This window comes from Canis lupus, chromosome 14 (genome assembly GCF_048164855.1).
Source record: "Canis lupus baileyi chromosome 14, mCanLup2.hap1, whole genome shotgun sequence".
Taxonomy (NCBI): Eukaryota; Metazoa; Chordata; class Mammalia; order Carnivora; family Canidae; genus Canis; species Canis lupus.
The window spans coordinates 3,522,652-3,544,258 of NC_132851.1; the positions used below are offsets into that span (position 1 = coordinate 3,522,652).

The 21,607-nt window shown below is 36.5% G+C and overlaps 1 protein-coding gene across 13 annotated transcripts in view; it reads left to right on the forward strand.

Moving 5' to 3' along the window:
- Positions 1–21,607, forward strand: part of VPS13B (vacuolar protein sorting 13 homolog B) — a 733,948-nt gene that overhangs the window by 584,875 nt on the left and 127,466 nt on the right. For all 13 annotated transcript variants that reach the window (XM_072773981.1, XM_072773974.1, XM_072773970.1 and 10 more), the window contains 3 exons: positions 9,281–9,483; positions 12,305–12,512; positions 12,800–12,984. In XM_072773981.1, coding sequence (XP_072630082.1) covers positions 9,281–9,483; positions 12,305–12,512; positions 12,800–12,984 — 596 coding nt within the window. The remainder of the gene's footprint in view (positions 1–9,280; positions 9,484–12,304; positions 12,513–12,799; positions 12,985–21,607) is intronic.

Below are 21,607 nucleotides of genomic sequence, written 5' to 3' on the forward strand. Positions count from 1 at the left end.
GATTTGCCCAGGGATATTCTGAGATGGAGTGAGGGCTATAACACATCTCCTGGTCTGTTATACCATCTCGAAACACCTGGAATATACAGATCAAGACCAATTTCTAAGCCATTGTAGTAAATTATTAAGCAAGTCATTTTGCTTTCAACACTTTTTAAGTTTATACCAATTCTTCCATCCATGTAACTTTCTTTAAAAATTGATTCACAGTGGTTTCCTCATGTAATTAACTAGCTACTGTATTCCTCTAAGAAATTTTTGAAGTATGTATTTACTGTTGTTCTTTCCTCCCTAAGAAGATTGCCATACACTTTCCAATACGCACAGACAGATCTGCCAGTTTGCTTAAAAAAAAAAAAGCCACATGGACCAATCAAGTTTTATTTTTCTAATAAACTGACAACTGTGAAAACAGCATGGTGACAGGTCGGAGAGGAAGAAAGAGGCAAAGCTTATCCTCCATTACCCTTTGGTATTTTTAGTTTAGTTTTTCTAGAATCTGAGAGTTCTAAAACATTTCTCAAAAAGTACCTCTCCCAGACAGAGGCCAAGTAAAAATAGCCAACTCAGTAGACATTTTCATCTTTGATGATTAATTCTCCCTTTATGTGAAAGAAAAAAAGTCCTATTCCTGTTACTTGTTATTTTATTATGGCCAGAAGAAAAGGTGTGGGTTGGGAGGTGGGGGGAGGGGATTGCTTTTACTCACTAGTGAGAACTAGGTGAGAGTACATGGGGATTGGAAATCCCATCCATGAGAAATCATCAGATACATGTTGGGATACAATTAGCAAGGGGACCATCCAGTTGGGCTCTCATTTTGACAGCTAGACTTTTTTTAAAAAGCAAATTTGTTCAAAAGCACCAGCATCCCTTTCAACATAAACATCAATATCCATGTAGTTCTCTGACAGCTTTTTTGTGTTCTGTTCCATATATTAACCTTATACTATATTTTAGTGTACTATACTAATAGGTACAAATATATAGGCATGTTATAAAATGGAATGTAATTCAATACTATCTGATTAACTTACGTATTCTGATCAAGATCAGGGGAGGAAAAAGGTTGGTTTGTTTTTCCCATTGTTAAAATACTCAAATGCCATTTTTTAATGAACTTTAACATAATTAGTTAGAGGAACTACAAATGAGAATAGTTCTAATCATTTCTTTATGAACTATACTTATAAATTTTTTTTTTTTTTGGTCATCTGGTTATTTATGGTCATCTTTTTATGGATCATCTCTTCATAGATCTTTATTAAAAATTTTTTTCTGGGCACCTGGGTGGCTAAGGTGGTTAAGCGTCTGCCTTTGACGCAGGTCATGATCCCAGGGTCCTGGGATCAAGCCCTGCATCAGCTCTCTGCTCAGAGGGGAGTCTGCTTCTCCCTCTCCCTCTGCCCATCCCCCTACCACCTTGTTCATGCTTGCTCTGTCACTCTCTCAAATAAATAAATAAAATCTTTAAAAAGTAAATTTGATGATTAATTCTCCCTTTATGTGAAAGAAAAAAAGTCCTATTCCTGTTACTTGTTATTTTTAAAATAAATCTTTAAAAAAAATCTTTAAAAAATCTTAAAAAAAATTTTTTTTCTTCCTCACTTTTTGAGGCACCCTGATGCTTCACTGTTATGCAAATTGACCTAGAGATGTATCTGACCCAATCTTGATGATTTTCTAGTAGCCTTAGATTATTTCCAGCTGTATAAAAAAATACCTGGATGTGTTTTGCTAGCACATGTCATCACTGAGTGCTCTTTCTCATGACATACAGAAGCACTGATTCAGATTGCATTTTGCACAGTCAGCATGTAGAGAATAGGAGCCTTACCAAGTGTCTAGTGGAGACTGAGCTGGCAGCATTTTGTAAACATTCTCTAAAACAAGTGGTTTGCATTTATTAGTCTCCTGAAGGAGTATTTTAAAGGTCATGGAACTACTTGTTCCTTGAACTAAATTTTTATACTCAATGAAAAGTATGTCAGTATGCAAACCAAGCAAGGTGATTTCTGTTTATCATTCCAATTGTTTCTGAAATTACTTCTCAATATTGTGACACCTCATTTAGTTTAATTAAATATCTGCCATTAGTTTGCTAGGGCTGAAATTAAAAATATAAACACATATTTTTGAAAGACACCAATGGAAAAATCAGGCAAAAAGCATTCTGTTAAATGGAAGGGAGTAGAAGAGGTTCTGTACTCGGTTAAAATGACCTGATCACACAATTGCTAAATGCAGTGTGGGGTCCTGGATTGGATCCTAGAACAGGAAAGAGACATAAGGGGAGCGATGTGAAATTCAAATAAAGTATATAAATTAGTTAGTAGTACTACAGTTGATTTACTGGCTTTTGAGAATCATGCTATAGCTCACATAAGTTGTTAACTTTAAGGGAAGCTGACTGAAGGATATCAACTTTGCTCTAAAAGACTAAAATTGTTTCAAAGTTAAAAGATTTAAAAAACAACCTGGTAAGTGTTTGAGTAACTCTGGTAATATTCATGCTTTAAGTGACCATTTAAAATCTTACACTTCCATGGCATATGCCTTTATTTTTTTTCTTCTTCCCATATTATTTTTTGGGATTTTAAGGGGGAAATTAACAGTTCAGAAAATGTAAAGGATAGCACATCAAACACCTATACATTCACCAGCTAGAACAAATGTAAACATATTGTCATATTTGCAGTATGTGCACAGAGGTAAAATACCATGAAATTGTTCAACCTTTTCCAGTGCTAAGAAGATAGCTCCTTCTAGTTCTTAAATTTGGTCATTTTATCCAACAGTGCTTATAGTCCACTAGGAAGGAGACTCACACATTCCTTAATTCACTTTCTGTTGCCATTTATACCAGATTTGAAATGTAGAAGTGCCCAGTTTACATGAACTGTGATTATTCTCTGTGGCCCTGGGTTTATTATGTGTGTGGTGATACATAAAATAAGATTCATTTTATCCCAAGGAAGGTATTTAGCATGTTTCCTGATTTAAAAAAAAAAAAAGAACAAACAAAAAAAAAAGGGGGATGATGTCCTCATAGGCTGGCTTCTCACAGAGTGAAAGAAAGGGAAAAAGAAAATTAATAGCCCTGTCATGAGTCCCAGGGATTATTTTCATATTTTGTGGTAAAAGTGTGAAGTTTGGTTTACCATTTCTAAATGACGCTTTGTGAAATTCATCACCACTCTTTATTATTAAGCAATCATCATAATCCCTTATTACTGGTTATTTATACCCACCAAGATTAAAACCACTTAAACTAACATGTTTTTCTATTATTGTGTTGTAGCTTTTTAAAAATGTAGCAGGAAATGTCCAAAAGGAAACAGACTCTATTTTAAACTTAAAGCTGGTATTTGTGGGTGAACCTGGTGGCACAGACGACCTGAACCTCTTATCTAGGAGCAAAGCCACCGTCAACTGGTGTATGTAGTCAGAGTAGTGCAGCAAATGGGCATGTGGGGATGAGTTAAATCAGTTGCATAAGCCTTAAAAGTGAACCACACCTCACTTCCTTGTAAGTGTATGGCACAAAAGAACAGAGAAGGGGACAGAAGGGACCAAACAGGGCACATTTATGTCTACAGGTGTTTTTTTTTCTTTTTCATTTATTTATTCATTCATTCATTCATTCATGAGAGACACAGAGAGGCAGAGACGTAGGCAGAGGGAGAAGCAGACTCCCTGCGGGGAGCTCGATTCAGGACTCGATCCCAGGACTCTGGGATCACAACCTGAGCCAAAGGCAGTTGCTCAACCACTGAGCTACCCAGGCATCCCAGTCATGTGTTTTCTTAATGCTTTTAGACAGTGCCTGTTCTGTGTCCTTACTGCCAACATGAGCATCTTAAATTCTCTATGTGTTTAAACAAGTCCATGATCAGTGCTGGTCGACCTGAAATAGAAGCAAGTCCAAACTGTAAAAGGATTACAAAGGTTTAAGAAGAGAGTGAGGAGTAGACTGTTAGGGAAAAAAGAAAAAAAATGAAGACAATGTACATATACGTACACAAATACTTATTAGAAAAAATTAACAGCACAAAAGAGAATACAAAGCAAAAAAAAAAAACAGATTTGTTTGATATTAGGGAAGTGTCTATGTTTTTTAAGAGTTCACTTGTTTAACAGATTCCATATTACACACGTTGGTTGTTTTTTCCCCTCTAGTACTTCATGAGATCTCGGAACATGAGGCTGATAAACTGCCAAGGAAAAATCTGACATGAGAGAAACTTGTAAATTACTTATTTTACCTTTGTAACCCAGTGTATATATATATATAGCTGATGACCAATAAACATTGGTTGAATAATAAATGCATTCACGTGTAAATATCAAGGTAGAGGTGATCCCAGATATCCAGAAGCCTCTCAGATAGAAACATGGGAGTAGCACTTAGCATGTTAAGAAATGAAGCATGATTATGAATACTGTTATAATAAATTGTCCTTAAAGCCATGAGGTAGAGAAATTCACTGGAATAAGAGATTGGACATGAGGGAAAAGAATAGAAACTGTGGGTTACCCTTGGCAATCCCTTTACTTGGAGACTGTATATCGGTTGGGATGCTTTAGCTTATACATGACAGAAAATCGGACCTAAGCTGATTTAAGCAGTCTCATGTAGGTGAAAAGCTTGGAACCAGTGGTGTCCTTGGACATGGTGGAATCCATTACATCTCCCTTCTGTGTTACACAGCTTCAGCCTCACACCCCACATGGTGGCTGCCAGCAACTGCAGCGCCTTCATTTTCTTAACTTCAAAGCAGAGAGCAAGAAAGGTCACTTGCCCAAAAGTATTACTGCACTTGATTGGTTTTCATTGACTCTCATGCTCATCCCTAAGCCAAATCAAACTCCGGAGAGTATCAAACATGAAAATCAAAAAGTCTGGCAAGTTTCCAGCCCTGCTAGCCTACTTTCTGGCAAAGCAGTCCTTAGATTCACTTAGTGTTGAAATAAAGCTATGGCTGTAACAGTGCCTGCTTCAGGTGTAAGATCTCTGTATCTCAGGTAGAGTGTGCCTTCTCCCGTCCTCCTCACAGTTTACCTGAGTCTGGCTGGCTTTCTGATTCTTGTTGCCGGCTCCCAAGTGTTGACCTGATCATTGGCTTCCTGCTTATGGGCCATTTTCCTGAGGTTACAGTCCCTACCTTTATCTTTATTCTCCTAAGAATTCTAGGTATCTCATTCTCTCTACCCAAGCAAAAAAATAGGATTTGTATGATAACAGTGAAGTGGTTCATGTGTTTACAGATGTATGTAGTAACACAAAAGCCATCAATATTCCTATATTTGTTTGTAATGATTCAAGTTTAGATTTTTTTCATATCTTTCCTTACCCCAGACAGTAAATACTAATTGTATAACTTTGGAGAATTAAGAAAAGCTTTCCATCAACCCTACTTAAGTTCTACTTTGTGAAAAGAGAAGCACTTTCTGAGGAATATACGTAAGATATAAGTATGTAAATTTTGTCATTCTAGTACTAATTTTTAAGTAAAACCTCAGAAACTAACTTAGTACAGTATCAGTATTATGAGTAGCTCCCACATAGTAGAAATATCTAGTAAGATCCAAGTTCTGTATGTATTAGGCTACTACTATAAAGATGTTATCATATGCTTACAAACATCTTTGTATAAATGAAAGCTGTTATAGAGTAAGAAAGGTAATCGCCTTCATCTGTATGTTCCAGACAAAATGTTGTCAAGCCCATTCTTAACAAGACTTCTGCAGATAAATATAAGCCCTTTCTTTTCTTTTCTTTGATAATTACCTTTGCTCCCATGAAGTTGTCCTTTATGTCTGTCTTCGTTCTTCTGCTTTAATTTTCACCACTTCAAAGTGATATTTTAGGGATGATTAGAAATCAGCACATTAGAGGGAGCATTCGGCAGGTTTCTCACTGTCATAGGGAGAGGTATAAATAAAGAAAAGCAGAAGGCTAGAAACCACTCTGTGGTACTGTATAGAACCAGAAGTATCAGTGTGAATTCATGATTTTTAATATATGGTCTGATCGATAGGTACAGAAATACAAATGTGTGTGTATAAACATGGGTAGTATATATACATAGACTTCTTTCTTAGCCCTCTCTGCTGAGACAGCCTAGAAGCAGTGACACCCTAGTAGCAATGAGCATACCCACTGCCCAGATTTTGTTTTCGAGGTACCATTCTTTAGCAAAAGAAACCCAGGCTCTTTGGACAAATGGCTGATGCCATAGATGAGATGGGAAGAATACAAGATAAGCCTAAAACATCTTTGATGGCCAGAAAGTAAAGAAGTTCTCCAAAAATGATGGTGGTATATCAAAAGGACACAGGACCCAACTTGAAGGGATTCTCAGTTCCCAGAGTTGGTTCAATTGAAGCAACAAAGTAAATGATAGATTATAACCCATAAAATAAAATAAGTACCTGTGAGTCCATAGTAATACAAATACATAATTGAACTAATAGATGGGGTAGAAAGGACAGTCCATTTTACCACAGAATGCTAGTTAAGTGTAGGAGAGTAAGAACACTGGGAAAAAACATTGTCACATACCACAGTAATAATTGCAGGCAAGAACCATAGATGGATGCAGAAACATTTGTGGGTAAAAGTTTAGTATAAAAAAGGATAGATACTTGCATGATTTTCATATATCTCCCCCCACAAGATATTTTTATTTTCATATGAAAAAATAGCAATTTTACAGTGGCAAAACCTGGCAGACACCATTTTAGCCATGTGATCAGAGTTAATATTGCCAGTTGTAAAACATCAATATCACAGACCCTAATATTGATACACTGAGAAGGGCATCAATTTTCTGGGATTCTTGCCAAAAATGTATAACTTCATTCTAATGAGAAAACATCAGATAAACTCAAATGGAGAGACATCCTGCAAAATAATTGGCCTGGACTGTTCAAGAGCATCAAAGTCACTAAACACAAAGCTAGAGGATCTGTCACAGATTAAAGGAGACTAAGGAGACCTGACAGCTAAGTTCAGTAGGGATCCTAGTTTGGATCCTGGACCATAAAAAGGACATTAGTGGGGGGGGGGGGGGGGGGGAGGCAAAATTTACATAAGATCTGTAGATCACTTAATAGCAGGATATCAATGTTGATTTCAGTGTTTCTGGTAGAGAGGTATATGGGAACTCTGTATATTTTTGCAACTTTTAGGTGATTCTAGCATCATTTCAAAATAGAAAGGATTTTGTGTGATTTCTTTTAGAGGAGGGGGACTTGGAATGGATGGTTTCTAAGGTCTGTTCCATCCAACCTTATTATTCTATGACAGAGTGATGCAAAATGAAGAATGGCAAAGATTTAAGCACTTTTATCTTTTGTTTGTCAGTTAAGAAATATGTTGACACAGATGAAAGTAGGGTCAGATTTTACACTGGCAATTCAGTTTGGTGGGATATATCCTGAAGAGCTACTGTTGTGCTCAGTACTATACTGAGTAAGATGGTCAGTCTACTAAAGCTTGAAAATTATGTGTTCTACCCTTTCAGTCATTTAGCTTACCAAAGTCTCCCATGATTGTTTTATAATAATGGAGATGGATAGAATGATCTGGAAATTAAGTCTTGGACTAAGAGAACAAGAGCCCCCAAAGTGGGCCCCCGAGATTTTTTAAATCTGAGTGTCTGGTGAGGTAGTGATAAACATCAAATAAGCAACCTAGAAGGCCTTTGCTATAAAATATTTTGTGTACAAGGAGCCAAAAGAATATTCACTTTAAGATTACTATCAGGTAATTGGGTAGTAGGGCAGAGTGAAAATGCATGTATTGGGAAATGTAATTCTAACATTCCCTTAATACTCATTTGCTGGATAGCTGTACTGAATCAAGCCTGTACTTTCATATAATCCCATTATAAGAAATTTCTGAATGCTAAATTGGTATGTTTCATTTAGCTGATATTTACTGTTAAAAAGTAAATATTTCAGGCAATGTAATGCAGTTAAGTCAGGAAGTTATGACTTGAGTTCTAAACTACATTAATGAAGATGATTTCTGATTCTTGGGTATTTGGGAGCCTGGTTCTTTTTTTTTTTTTTTTTAACTTTCTGTGGTATTATTTTTTTCTTTAAGTGAGAAAGTTGTGAATAAAGAAAGTTGTGTAAATGAAATGGAAATCTTAGTGCCATAATATGGTTGAAAGAATTTATGAAACTGGTTCCTACTGTCCTAATTATTAACAAAAGTCTTAGCCCCAACTTACATGAGTGCAGTGTCTTCCATGGAAGATTAGAAGTTATGTATCTTATTTCTGCAGTAGGAGCATACAACCTGTATGAAGTTTTTAAGTCTCCACAGAATTGAAAAGTCAGTGTGGGTACTATACTTTGAAACGTGTATACTATGGGCCTAAGGTGTTTTTTAATCTTTCATCTCTTTTAAAGATCAAATATCATTAGAAAAATAAGCCATGGGCATTACAAACGTGGTCTAGTGAAATTCAATATTCACAATGACAATTCAGAATATGAGCTCCTTGGGGGAAAGTTAACCCACCACTCTTAACTTTGCATCCAAATATCTTCAAGTGTGCTGTTAGTTTTATGAAGAGGTTTTGATCTACACTTCTAGTTTAAGTTCAAAAGAAAACCTACATTTTAAAGTGTATTCCTTTTCTGGGTATATTTACTTTGAACTATAGCATATAGTTTTTCTCGTAAATCTAACCTGCCACTATCTGTTTTTAAGGCTTTGTAAACTTCAAGTGGTTATGATGTGTGAAGTTTGGATTAAACTACAATTTTTAGAAAACACATGTTATATATTTTGATTGTTTTGAATTTTAGCATGGGCCGGTCAAAAACTTGAGTGTCTAGCAGAGTAATACACTATACTCTGTTACTATAAGAAATCACAGAAAATTACCCTTTCCCATCATGTGACAATAGATAAATGAAGCAGCTGTTCCTACTCTTAATGTAGTTGTTTGAAAAACTTGCACAATTTAATGAAAATGCCTCTACTCATAAAACTTAAAATGCTCACACATGGAAAAAGTCATAATGTTTTGGCAAATATTTCTTTGTTAGAAATGTGAATGAAGCCTACCTGCTTTATAACTAGAATTCTCTGTAAGTGGCATACAACTGTGGGAGAAAGCCAACTGAAAAAGACTCTGACAAAGGATGAATTAATGCTCTTAAGAAATACAGATAATTCTTGCTCAAACATACTTTTTTGATAAGGAATAATTATAATATATATGCCCTCTCCTTGTTTTTTTTTTTTTTTTTTTTTCAGGTGTAATTCTTGGGTCATCATTTCTACTTAACATTAATGATTTTCTACTTAAAACAAGTCTCAAAGAAAGAAATCGGATTCTGATAGGACCGTGCTGTGCTAATGCCAATCTGGAAGCTAAATGGTGTAAACACAGTGGCAATCCAGGCCCAGAACAATCCATACCAAAAATATCCATTGATTTACAAGGAGGTCTGCTACAGGTCTGTGGGGATTGGCCACATTTTTACCATAAGTCTTCAACTAGCCTTTGTTCTTTTTTTGAACTGTTTCACTAAATCTTGATATGGTGAGAAAGAGTATTATCAGATTGATCTTTTATTAAGCCTTTTTTTTTTAAGATTTTATTTATTTATTCATGAGAGACACACAGAGAGAGAGAGACAGAGACAGAGACCCAGACAGAGGGAGAAGCAGGCTCCCAATAGGGAGCCCAATGTGGGACTCGATCCAGGGACTCCAGGATCACGCCCTGAGCCAAAGGCAAATGCTTAACCACTGAGCCACCCAGGTGTCCCTTCTTAAGCTTTTTCTTAACAGTTTTATTGAGATATGGCCACCTATCATATAATTCACCTAAATAAAGTGTACAATTCAGTGGGTTTTTTAGTATATTCATAAAGTGTCCTCATTACTACAATCCATTTTAGAACATTTTCACATACACACACACCCCTCAAAACCCTGTACCCATTAGCATTCATTCCCCATTATACTCTAATCCTCTCTCTAGGGCTGGGCAACTACTAATCCATTTTCTCACTCTACATATTTGTTCTAGACATTTCATGTAAATGGAATCATATAATCAGTGGTCTTTTGTGACTGGCTTCTTTCACCTAGCATAGTTTTTTCAAGATTCATCCATGTTGTACCAGGTGCCAAAACTTTGTTCCTTTTTATGGGCCAAATAATATTCCAATGTATGGCCATACCAAATTTATCCTTTTATCAATATTTAGACATTTAGGTTCTTTCCACTTTGGTCTATTATGATTGGAGCTGCTAGGAACATTTGTATACAAGCTTTTGTGCAGACATGTCTTCATTTCTCTTGGATATGTGACTAGGAGTAGAATTGCTGGGTCATTAAGCTTTTTTCTAATTATGGACTTCTCTAATTACAAAGTAGTCAACTTGTCTCAAGCACAGTGTCATCAGCAATATATAAAAACCATTTGCCAATGGCAGGTTCCTTGGCACCTGCCATTGATGATTAACGCTTGACATATAATCAGTTGTAGCCTTTTAATGCATTTGATTTATAGCCATATATGGACTATGTGAGGATATGCAACTTATTTCTTTACTGAGTTATCAAGAAATAAGGTAACTTCCTATTTGGATGGACTTGAATATATTCTTTATGTGATTTGATGTCCTCCAAGTTTGACATAAATCCAAAAATCTTGAGAAATTCACAATTACAGAATATGGAAATGGCTAATTTGTTAATAATGGAGGTATATATGAAATTCTTGTTTTTATCTAAAAATTGTTTTGTCTTGACTTTTCACCAGTTTTCTTACTGACATGGAGCTAGATGTGGAAGGATTCATAACTGCTTTGTATTGCTTAGGAGATGTTCACCATCTATCAGAAACCTTCATGTGATTTCATGTTATTTTATCAACAATATTAACTGTATTACCATTTTCCCAAGACAGCAAAGCAACTCCTCATTAAAATCAATATTAAGACAAAAACATAGTATGTCATCTCTATGTTATAAAGTTGCTGTCTCTTGACAATTTAAAGCCTAGAGTAGGGATCCCTGGGTGGCGCAGCGGTTTGGCGCCTGCCTTTGGCCCAGGGCACGATCCTGGAGACCCTGGATTGAATCCCATGTCGGGCTCCCAGTGCATGGAGCCTGCTTCTCCCTCTGCCTATGTCTCTGCCTCTCTCTCTCTCTCTCTCTCTCTCTCTCTCTCTGTGACTATCATAAATTTAAAAAATAATAATAAAACAAAATAAAAAATAAAAAATAAAGCCTAGAGTATAGCATTCAACTCCCTAGCTTGACTTTTCACCTATCTCTATTTTTCAGGATCCAATAAAAATAAGACTGATGAGAACAGTAGACTTAGTATCATATTTCTTATCTTTATTTCTGTTGCCTTAATTCCAGAGAACGGGACCCAAACTTAGGTTTAAAATTTAACCACAGGTATAGGATTATTTTTTTTCACTTCTTTATATTTTTTCTCTCTTCTGTGTTAATCTGGTTCTCTTAGAAATAATGTTTGTATTGCCTTTATCCAATATATTCAAGAAAATGTAAATTATTGACATTTTGAATCCTCTGACATTAATCATTATTGCCCACTGGTCATACTTTTGTTCTGGACTAATACATTTCACATGTAGAGAAAGAGAATCTAATCCTCTTTATCAGAGAAAATACCAAGGCCTTTGTTCTGAAACTCTGCTGAATCCCCTGTATGATTGATTCTCAGGGGCTCTGGAATACTGGATGTTGGCACATTCTCACTGAACATGGAAGTTGGGAGCCATCTGAGTTCAAGTTCATTAAGCATCTTCCCTCTCTTCTTTTCTAAAAAATATAAGTGCAAAGAAAGGAACCTTATAATTAAGATGTATTTAATCTCATGACAAAAAGTAGAAAGCTATTCCACAAAGTTATTATTATTCTTTTGTTAACATTTTGACCTAGAGGATCTTCATTGCCTTCTCTCAGACTGTAATAGGTGTTGTTTTCTCACTTAGCTAAGTTAACTCATAAACATAACCTCACATTCACATAATTTCATTGTCAATTCAGCATTGAAAACTCATGGTTATTCACACAATATATAATGTAATTGATTTTCTTGTTTTTATGTGTTTATTTAAGTAATAGAATTTCATCCCATAGGTCAATTACTTAGAAATTATAGTTGTCAATAATTAAATTGAACATAATTATGGTCTTGCATTAATTCTAGTGTGATTGTGGCTAATTATCCTTATGAAGTATTCATTTGTATTTAAAAGACACTAAAATTTTTCATATGATTCTTAAAGGTTTTCTGGGGTCAAGAGCATTTGAATTGTTTAGTTCTTCTACATGAATTACTCAGTGGATACCTTAACGAGAAGGGAAATTTTGAAGTGCAAGTTCCTGAAGCAGTGCCACAAATGCCATCTCCTATAGAAATGAACCAGATTTTTAAAAGCGAACAAAGTTCAGATGACCTACGGACAGGCCTATTCCAGTATATAAGAGATGCTGGTAAGTAACAACAGCTTCAGTATGAGAGAGAATTTTGACCGTACATTCACAAAATAACACATCAAAATCACTTAAACTACATTAATACCTGCAGTACAAAAATAGGACATTACCCTTCAGTCTCTCTTAAGGGGAAATTCTTAATATATTCCTGTCTCAAATTATATAAAAGTGACCAGCCAGCTTCTTTATATTCTTATCCTTCATGCTTATAATGTTCTTTTTCTGTAATAAATCAACATGCTCCCGTTCAAAAGCATACAATTAATTATTTTTTCATTTAACAGAACCTTTGAAAATGCCTGGTGTCTATGAAGTCGTGTTTTACAATGAAACTGAAGACAGCTCAGGGATGATGTTATGGAGATATCCAGAACCTAGAGTGCTCACCCTTGTACGGATAACCCCTGTGCCCTTCAACACCACAGAGGATCCAGATATTAGCACAGCAGACCTTGGTGATATGCTACAGGTAGGTAATGACTATTCGTTTTTAAATAAAAGCTTTGTGGAAAAGTGCTGATTATATACTAGGAAAAAAGATTAGATCATACCCATTTTTCCCATAAATAGTATGAGAGAAATACACACAAGTATACATATGTATGTATACATAAGTTTACATACCCACAAAACAAATTTTAAAATAGGGAGTAGTGTAATTCAGATTCCTGATACATGACGATTTTGAGAGTTCTCAATTCTACTCTTAGCCCTTTTGTAGGTAGGTTATGTTACATATTCTCTAATTGTAATTGTTATTCAGTTCACTGCACATTTTTCGAGTACCCACCATGTGCTGACACTCTTCAGCATTTCTAGAACTGTTCTATGAAATAAAATATGTCCACATAAGGCCAGAATGGAGGACTCAGTTTTCATGTTCATTTCCAGCACTGAGAATGGTCTTAGGCTTAAGATAGCTAATAGGAAAACTAGCTAACCAGTGATCATATTCTGTATGATTTTATTAAAGTTTATTGCTTGTCATTTCCCTGACTTTATGTAAATGTATTACTGATATCACCACATTATCATTCTACTTATCTACTTATTCTGTAGACCTAAATTTCTACAAAATTTTTCCTCTAGTTTGCCACCTATCACTAGATCACACAACCATCTACTCAGAACAGTGAGATTGCTGTCTTTCCCTGACCCCTCACATCCAATTCATCAACAAGTCCTATCATTTCTGCCTCTAAAATATGTCCCTATTCCATCTACTTCTCTCTTTTTATTGGTACAACTGGAGTCCAGGCTGCCACTTCCTATTCTCTGCTTCCTAATTGGTCTAAATGATTCCATCCTTGACTCCTTGTAACGCATGTTCCAAACAGCAGCTAATGTGATCTTTTAAAAATGTAGATCAAGTCACATCACTCCTCTTAGAATCTGATGGTGCCTTCTACTACTTCTTGGAACAAAAAACAACCATCTTGCTATTGCCTATAAGGACCTATGAGGTTTGCCCTGCCTATCTCACTGACTTAGTCTCATGCCTCTTTCCATTCCTTACTATGCTCCAAATGTACTGGCCTTTTTTCCCTTTGAACATACTACTTGAGAGTCATTTCCCTTGCTCTGTTCCACCCCCCAACTTTGTCAGTTTGGTACCAGCTCAAATGTCTTGTCACAGCTGGTTCACTACCACTTCTTTTTTTTTTTCCTACTTCTTTATTCTAAACCAAATTACCTTGTTTTACTTTCTTTATAGGTGTTAATTGCCTTTTAGAATTATTATATGCATTTATTTATTTAACTGCTCATGGTCTTTTTCTATGATTAGAAAATAAGTTCCTTAAGGGCACCTGGGTGGCTCAGTCACTTAAGTATCCAACTCTTAATTCCAGCTCAGGTCATGATCTCAGGGTCCAGGGATCAAGCCCCTCATTAGGCTCCATGCTCAGTGGGAAGTCTGCTTGGATTCTCTCTCTCTCTCCCCCTCTGTCCCTCCCCCAACACATGCCCTCTCTCTTTAAGCAGATTCCATGCCCAGCGGGGAGCCTGATATGGGGCTTCATCTCACAACTCTGAGATCATGACCTGAACAAAATCAAGAGTCAGTTGCTTAACCGACTGAGCCACCCAGATGCCCCCAAACTTTTTTTAATGAGTGCTCTGTACTTACTTTTTAAAGACTTTCTTATTTTAGAGAGAGAAAGAGAAAGCATGAGGGAGAGGGGCAGAGGGAAAGAGAGTCTTAAGCAAACTCTACACTGAGTGTGGAGCCAGATGCAAGGCCCAATCCCATGACCCAAGATCACAACCCAAACAGAATCCAAGAGTCAGTTTCCCAACCAACTCTACTGCCCAGGGCCCCCATTGAGTGCTCTGTACTTAAATCAGAGGAATCCAAGATTCATAGTAACGTATTAGCATATTAACATTAATATATTCTTATTTTATTCTTGTTTAAGTTTCTGATTATATTTAGTCAGATATTCACCTTCTGAATTGATAGCAATAAAATTTCTCATCATTTTGTCAAGTGAACTTGAATGTGCAGAACTATAATTTGCCAAGATCTCAGTAGTCCTTAATTTAATTTTTTTCTTGTGATGAAAATTTTTAAGATCTACTCTCTTAGCAATTTTACTTTGATTCTTTAAATTTGTTTCTCCTCCTATTAAGATTATATTCATAATTATCTTCTCTACCAGCATTCTTAGATTATTTTTGCTAAGTAAAATAACAATATCTTTGAAGACTGCGGTCTTACTAGACTTGCCCAAATGCAGAACATCTTTAGTATTTTCAGCCAAAATGACAATACTTATATTTCAAATTTTCAGCATCATGTAAGTATAAGGGCTTCTTTCTAACTGCTTTTGTGGGTTCTTATTTATAACTAAATGTTAACACATTTATTAATAGAAGTCTGATAACTATTAGTGGTATTAAATAAGGCATTTGAGATAGTAAGTACATTCACTGTAGACATGTTCTTTATCTTTTCACTGATATTGGAGAGGCAGAAGAACATTCTGGTTAAGAAGATAAACACTAGCCAGAGTGCTAGATGTTACCTTAGACATCTATAAGACATCTATAAGACATCTTATTCTCTCAGTCTCAGGTTTTTGTTTTGCTTTTGTTTTTTATCACTAAAATGAGGCTATTAATAATGTGATGATTATAGGAATTAATGTTTGAAAGACAAATACAAATACAAACAATGCCTGGCACACAGCATGCACTATTTAATATTTAAGTATGAGTACTACTGTGGTGACATGTATTATTTTGTATTTTCAAAAGTCTTTTCATCAAATAGAAGTATAGGCTAGACCAGAGAGAATGGAAGCTGCTGGGCAGCCCGGGTGGCTCAGCGGTTTAGTGCCACCTTCAGCCCAGGGCGTGATCCTGGAGACCTGGGATCGAGTCCCACATCAGGCTCCCTGCATGGAGCCTGCTTCTCCCTCTGCCTGTGTCTCTGCCTCTCTCTCTCTCCTCTCTGTGTTTCTCATGAATAAATAAATAAAATCTTTTAAAAAATGAGAGAGAGAGAGAGAGAGAGAGAGAGAGAGAGAGAGAGAGAGAGAGAGAATGGAGGCTGCTGATTTCCCAGACCAGCCAGTGTAGCCCATGACATCTGGGACAGTCCCAGGGTCTAGACAGTGGATTTGTCACATATAAGCAAAGCACTGATGAAGGAAGCCTGACAGGTTGCAACAGCAAACAGTTGGTATTAGAAAGGTTTCACATCTTGTTGGAGAGATAGGAACTGAGATGTGGGCAGAGTTCAAGGACAGGGATGCTGGTCTAAGAAGCAAGAGGGAATTAGCCTCCTGTAAGTTGAAAGGGAGAGCTTGATCCCAGCGGTAAGAACACCCAGAATCAACAACTGGAATGGAGAATAAAGCAGGACTGGCAGGAGGTTGCCAGGCTGCTGAGCTCCTGGGCTAATCCTTATGTTCCTCTGACTAAGAGCAGAGTTTGACCCAAGGGTTGGGGTAAGCCTCATTTGCAGAAATAACTCTCTGGGTTGCAATCTTAGAACTATACAAACTATTTTGTTTCCTTGGAGCTTCTGTTGAGAACAGAAAACATGTTGTGTGAATCACAGCTTTGATTCAGTATGACAGCTTTTTCCTTGAGCACTTGCAGCCCCAGATCTTGGGCTTCTGGGGATTCAGCCCCTCAACTGAACACTGGAGTTAATGTTATTTACCTCTCAGAGATGTTACAATAATTGAATGAAACGTTATGGCTAAAACAAATAAATGCCTTACACATAGTGAGCTTTCAATAAATGTTCATTTCTTTCCCTCCACTCCTCCTTAACAAGCAAATGTCTGGACCACTAAAAGAACCGTCTAAGTAAAATTCCAGCCTTCATCTCTCTTCCTTTAAACTATCCTAAGTTCTTAAAGGAACAGTTGGATTGTATCAATTCCTTGAGAAAAGTTTTCAATGATTCTGGCAGACCGGTAGACTGACCTTGAGGGCCTCTCTCAAGGACCTTGACTGACCTCCCCACCCCCTCACCCAGCTTTACTTCTCACTCCATTACAGATGATCTACCTTATAGTCAAACCTGCCTATTCAGCATTTACCAAACCTGCCAATGACAGCCCACTTCCATACTCCCTCTTCATTTGAATCTCTTCTTTCTCTGCTGAAATCCTACCCACAGTTCCAAACAGCCCATATGCCCTCTACTCCATGAAGCCTTACCTGGATGCTATCTCCAAACATAGTACTTCCTTCTTCTGTAGTCCTCCATAGCACCACTTTTATGCTATTTCTTACTCATTCCTCACATTTCAACTGTGTGTGTGTTCATATCTTGTCTCCTAGATTGTAGTTTGGAAGGCAATGATTGTATCAAATCTGTCATTATGGTCCCGTATTACTATTACCACTGCACCGGATATGCTCCATATATCAAATGGATGGATGAATGTATGAATGAATGTCCATGTTTCTATTTTGTATTATTCAAAAGTATTACGCTGTTTGTCATAATTTTATGAGGCTGTTGAATGAGCTTCGGTTTTGCAAACTGAATTATGTCAAGATGCATTGTGTTATGCTTCACTGGTATTATCTACCATAAACACACAGTCTAATGTCATTACATTACATAGACTTTTGGTGAGATCATTGAATGTACTGCCAAGCCCACTGCCCCCTAGACAGAGGCTAGTTCTTAAATACAAAGATAAGTTAATCTCTCTGGTTTTAGTCCTAAAAACAGAATTAAGTTTGGTTCACTTTTTTCTTGAGGACCATTTAGTTCATAAAAAAAAAACAACCTTTTAGAGGTCACTTATGTACAGAACCCTCAGATTTGTCTGTATATATACCTTTCCATGATTGATAATGGCATTTATAAACAGGCTTCCCATATGAGTTTATGGAATTTATTTGACAATTGTAATGAAAGATGTGGAAAACATGTTTAGAATATTAAATTAACCATAGGTTCTGAATAAGGACCCTGAAATTAATATTCACAGAAAGCAAAAGGAGCTTATTTTAGGTCAGTTTATAATTTTATCATGTTAAATTTTAAGTATTAGCAGTATACTTAGGTATCAATAAAATTACTACTTGTAGGGTAGAATAATGTCGTCAACCTAGAAGGAATGTTGTATCATTTTAAATGAATTTACACATTAGAATTACTGGCACTGTGTCTGGCACATTCTGAGTTTTCATTTCCTCATCCTGTTGTGTACGCTGCCTACTCAGGACTCAATTTTAGAAATAGGCATGTACCCAGATTGTGAAATTTTAATCCATTTTTGGGGTAAAGTTAATAATGGATATTTTAATTCTTGCACAGATCTGTCATGTTACTTATTCTGATTCTCTCAATACTGTATTATTCTTGTTTCCTTTTTATTTTCATTTATGTGTTGTACTGAATTTTTAGATATCATTTGGTATATGGGAATAGGCCAAACTAAATATCATTTTTCCTCAAGGATATTAAGAGTATAAAGCTTGAGCATTCAAGACAAACACGAAGGGACTGGAGTCACTGAAGCAATTTAAAAAGATAAGAGGTAAAAGTAAAGAGGTAAATTGGAAGATGAGTTTGGCATTGATAACATGTAATGTGGATTAAGGGGAAAGATGTAAAAGCCAAAGTCAGGAATTCCTCCAAATGTAAGAAACATCTAGGGTGTACATAAAATTCTCAGTGTTAATGTTACAGGAGAAGGAAAGAAAACATTTAAGTAACTTGAGGAAAATTAACACAGGTTCACAAAAGTTTACACCAAAAGAATTAAATAGATACTTAGATTCAGATCTATACCTTCAGAAAATGTGAATATAACTAACAAATGAGATAAAAATCTCTGTCATTTTTATTTCCACTTCATAGCATTTCTCTCTGACAAAGAATTATTTGATATCTTCTCAGTATAGTGTAGGATAGTACAATGTATAGACAGTGAGGATATAAAGAGATTGATCTGTCCCTACTCTTACGAGGTTTATAATTTACTTGAAAATAGAGGGCATAGTTGCATATGCAAACTCATAAGATAGAATAACTAAATATAAAGATAGACCCACACATTTTTACAGAAGAATCATGTAATTGGGAGAATTCTGACATCTGTAAAGTAAATTGAATTGGGAACAGAAAGAATAATTTATTACAGAAGTTGTATGATTTCATGGCCCTTTCTCAGTTAAAAAGGCATTTTCAAGCTTCAGAATTTAGTGCAGAATTCTTACATGAAAAAAACATGACTAGAGTCCATAAACGATATCTTCACAAGGATAACAGGAAGAAAAAAGACAAAAGCAAGCTGTGTCATTTGTTTATTTCTGGTGGAGAAGGAGAACAGTAAGCCAAAAAAATCAGTGCAGTCATGTCCAGTTCGCTTTTGTTTATTCAGTTCAAAAGTTAGGGAAATTAGTTTTTAAAGTAACATCAATATGATTATAAAAATCAAAGTGAAACCACATTGGAAGGATAATGAAGAAAAAATTGCATACTTGGAAACCAAGGAGAATCTAAAAGGTTGAGATCTAGGTTATTTTTGCTCCAATATGTTATGATCATCTCTGTGTTTTATACCCAGAACTGTGCTAGATGCTTTGCATAATAACTTGAGTAAATCTCATTTTATTCTGTGAAGTGCACATTATCTCCACTTTATCAGTGAGGAAACTAAGGCCAAGAGAAATTAAGTCATCTTGAATTATAAAACTTAAAAATGGGAGAGCCAGAATTTTATCCCAGGTCTTTCTGACTCTAAAAACGATGTTTTTTACCCTATTTGTAAAACTTTGGAATAATAATAATCATAATGATACATTTGGGTGATAGAGAGCTACTCTGTTGAGATGTGGAAAGAAGGGAAATAAAATTATTCTTTTACTTCAGACTATTAAAGCATGAAATCATGAATCTGACCCAAAATATGCAAAATAACTTTAAATAAATAAAAGGACTCCCAGACACACAAGATGGATTGGATATTAAGATATCTAAAGAAAGAGGGATCCCTGGGTGGTTCAGCGGTTTAGTGCCGCCTTCAGCCCAGGGCGTGATCCTGGAGACCCGGGATCGAGTCCCACGTTGGGCTCTTGGCATAGAGCCTGCTTCTCCCTCTGCCTACCTCTCTGCCTCTCTCTGTCTCTCATGAATAAATAAATAAATAAAATCTTTAAAAACAAAACAAAACAAAAAGATATCTAAAGAAAGAATATTTCCTTCAGAAGGAAAACTGGTCAGCTCTAGAAGCCTGGGAAGGTCTTGGAAGCATTTGTTGGCAGAAGCTCTCCTGGCAGCATCCAAAGAAATGGTGCCCAAGTGTCTGGTTCACCTGGTAGCTAAATCTCCTTTATGGAGATGAATATAGCAGCTGTCAAATCTCTGTGTCTAACATTCAAATCATCTACCACCCAAACAACTTTCTAAAACTTTGGCCCCCAATACAATCTGTCTACAGAGAGAGTATCATACGTTACTCAGGCCAGCATCAGTATCCAGGCTGCTTGGCAGTTATATATCGCATGGTAAATTAATAACTTGGCATCTGGTTTATGTATCAGTCTCTAGTGAACTTTGTTGCATGACTCAGCATTTGTAAGTCTAGTCAGTGCTAGGACACCATGGAAATTTTCTGAGACTGCAAGCCAATGGCCAGATCTTGAATCATGATAAATCCATCATTGCTAAGTACCCTCTTGTGGCTACCTGCCTTCCTAGCATGCTGGTCCTTCCCAAATGACATCTCTGTTGTGCCTTATGTCACAGACCTTTCCAAACAAAATTCTACTCTCGCTACAATTAAGAGTTGTGAGAAGTAGGTGTGATGTTTGTAAAGCACCTAGCCTTACATAGTTCAGGGCTTAGTAAATCATTACAACACACGGTAAAGGGTAACTGCTACCAGTTTTGTCATTATCATCATCATCATCATTGTATCAATTGATCAAAGAAGCTGGACCCAACTGCATTAGACCAAGAAAGCCCTTTTTCTGAGAAAGACTTTTTTGTATGTATAGCCTGTTAATGTCATAACATTTGTTAGGGATGCTGGCTGTGCCTGTGATTAATAGCACACTTTCACTGGCTAAGACTGGTTGCAATAAGAGGCACTACCTTCCCAAAGCTCCATGATCAGGGCCTCCAAGGAGGTATGTCAGGTACAGTTCTCCAGGCTGCAGGTAGCAGAAATCCCACTGAAGCTGGCTTAAAGAAAAATGGAGGGATCTAGTGTCAAGATACAGTGAGGAGCCCTAGAGGCCAAGGACGACAAGACCAGGAATGGAAGATAGGAACCCAAGGGACTGTTTACACAACATCACTTTTCTTTGTTTCTTTCCCCATGTTTGCTTCATTCTTCCTTTTCAACAAACTAGCTTTTCTCCTGCTTCTCAGGCCACCTGATAGTCTCCCCGCAATTCCCAGAATCACATTTGCAAGTCCAACTTCCAGTTCAGTTCCCCGTTCCTGACCCACCTAATGGCACGTCAAGTGCTCTTACTTCATTCATCCATGGCCATGAGATAGGGTCACATTCACCAACATGGCTATGAATTAGGGGTCATTGTGAGCTTGGCAGATACACACCCCCAAAAGGGACCGTTTCTTGTTGGATCTCTCTTCTGGTTCTCAT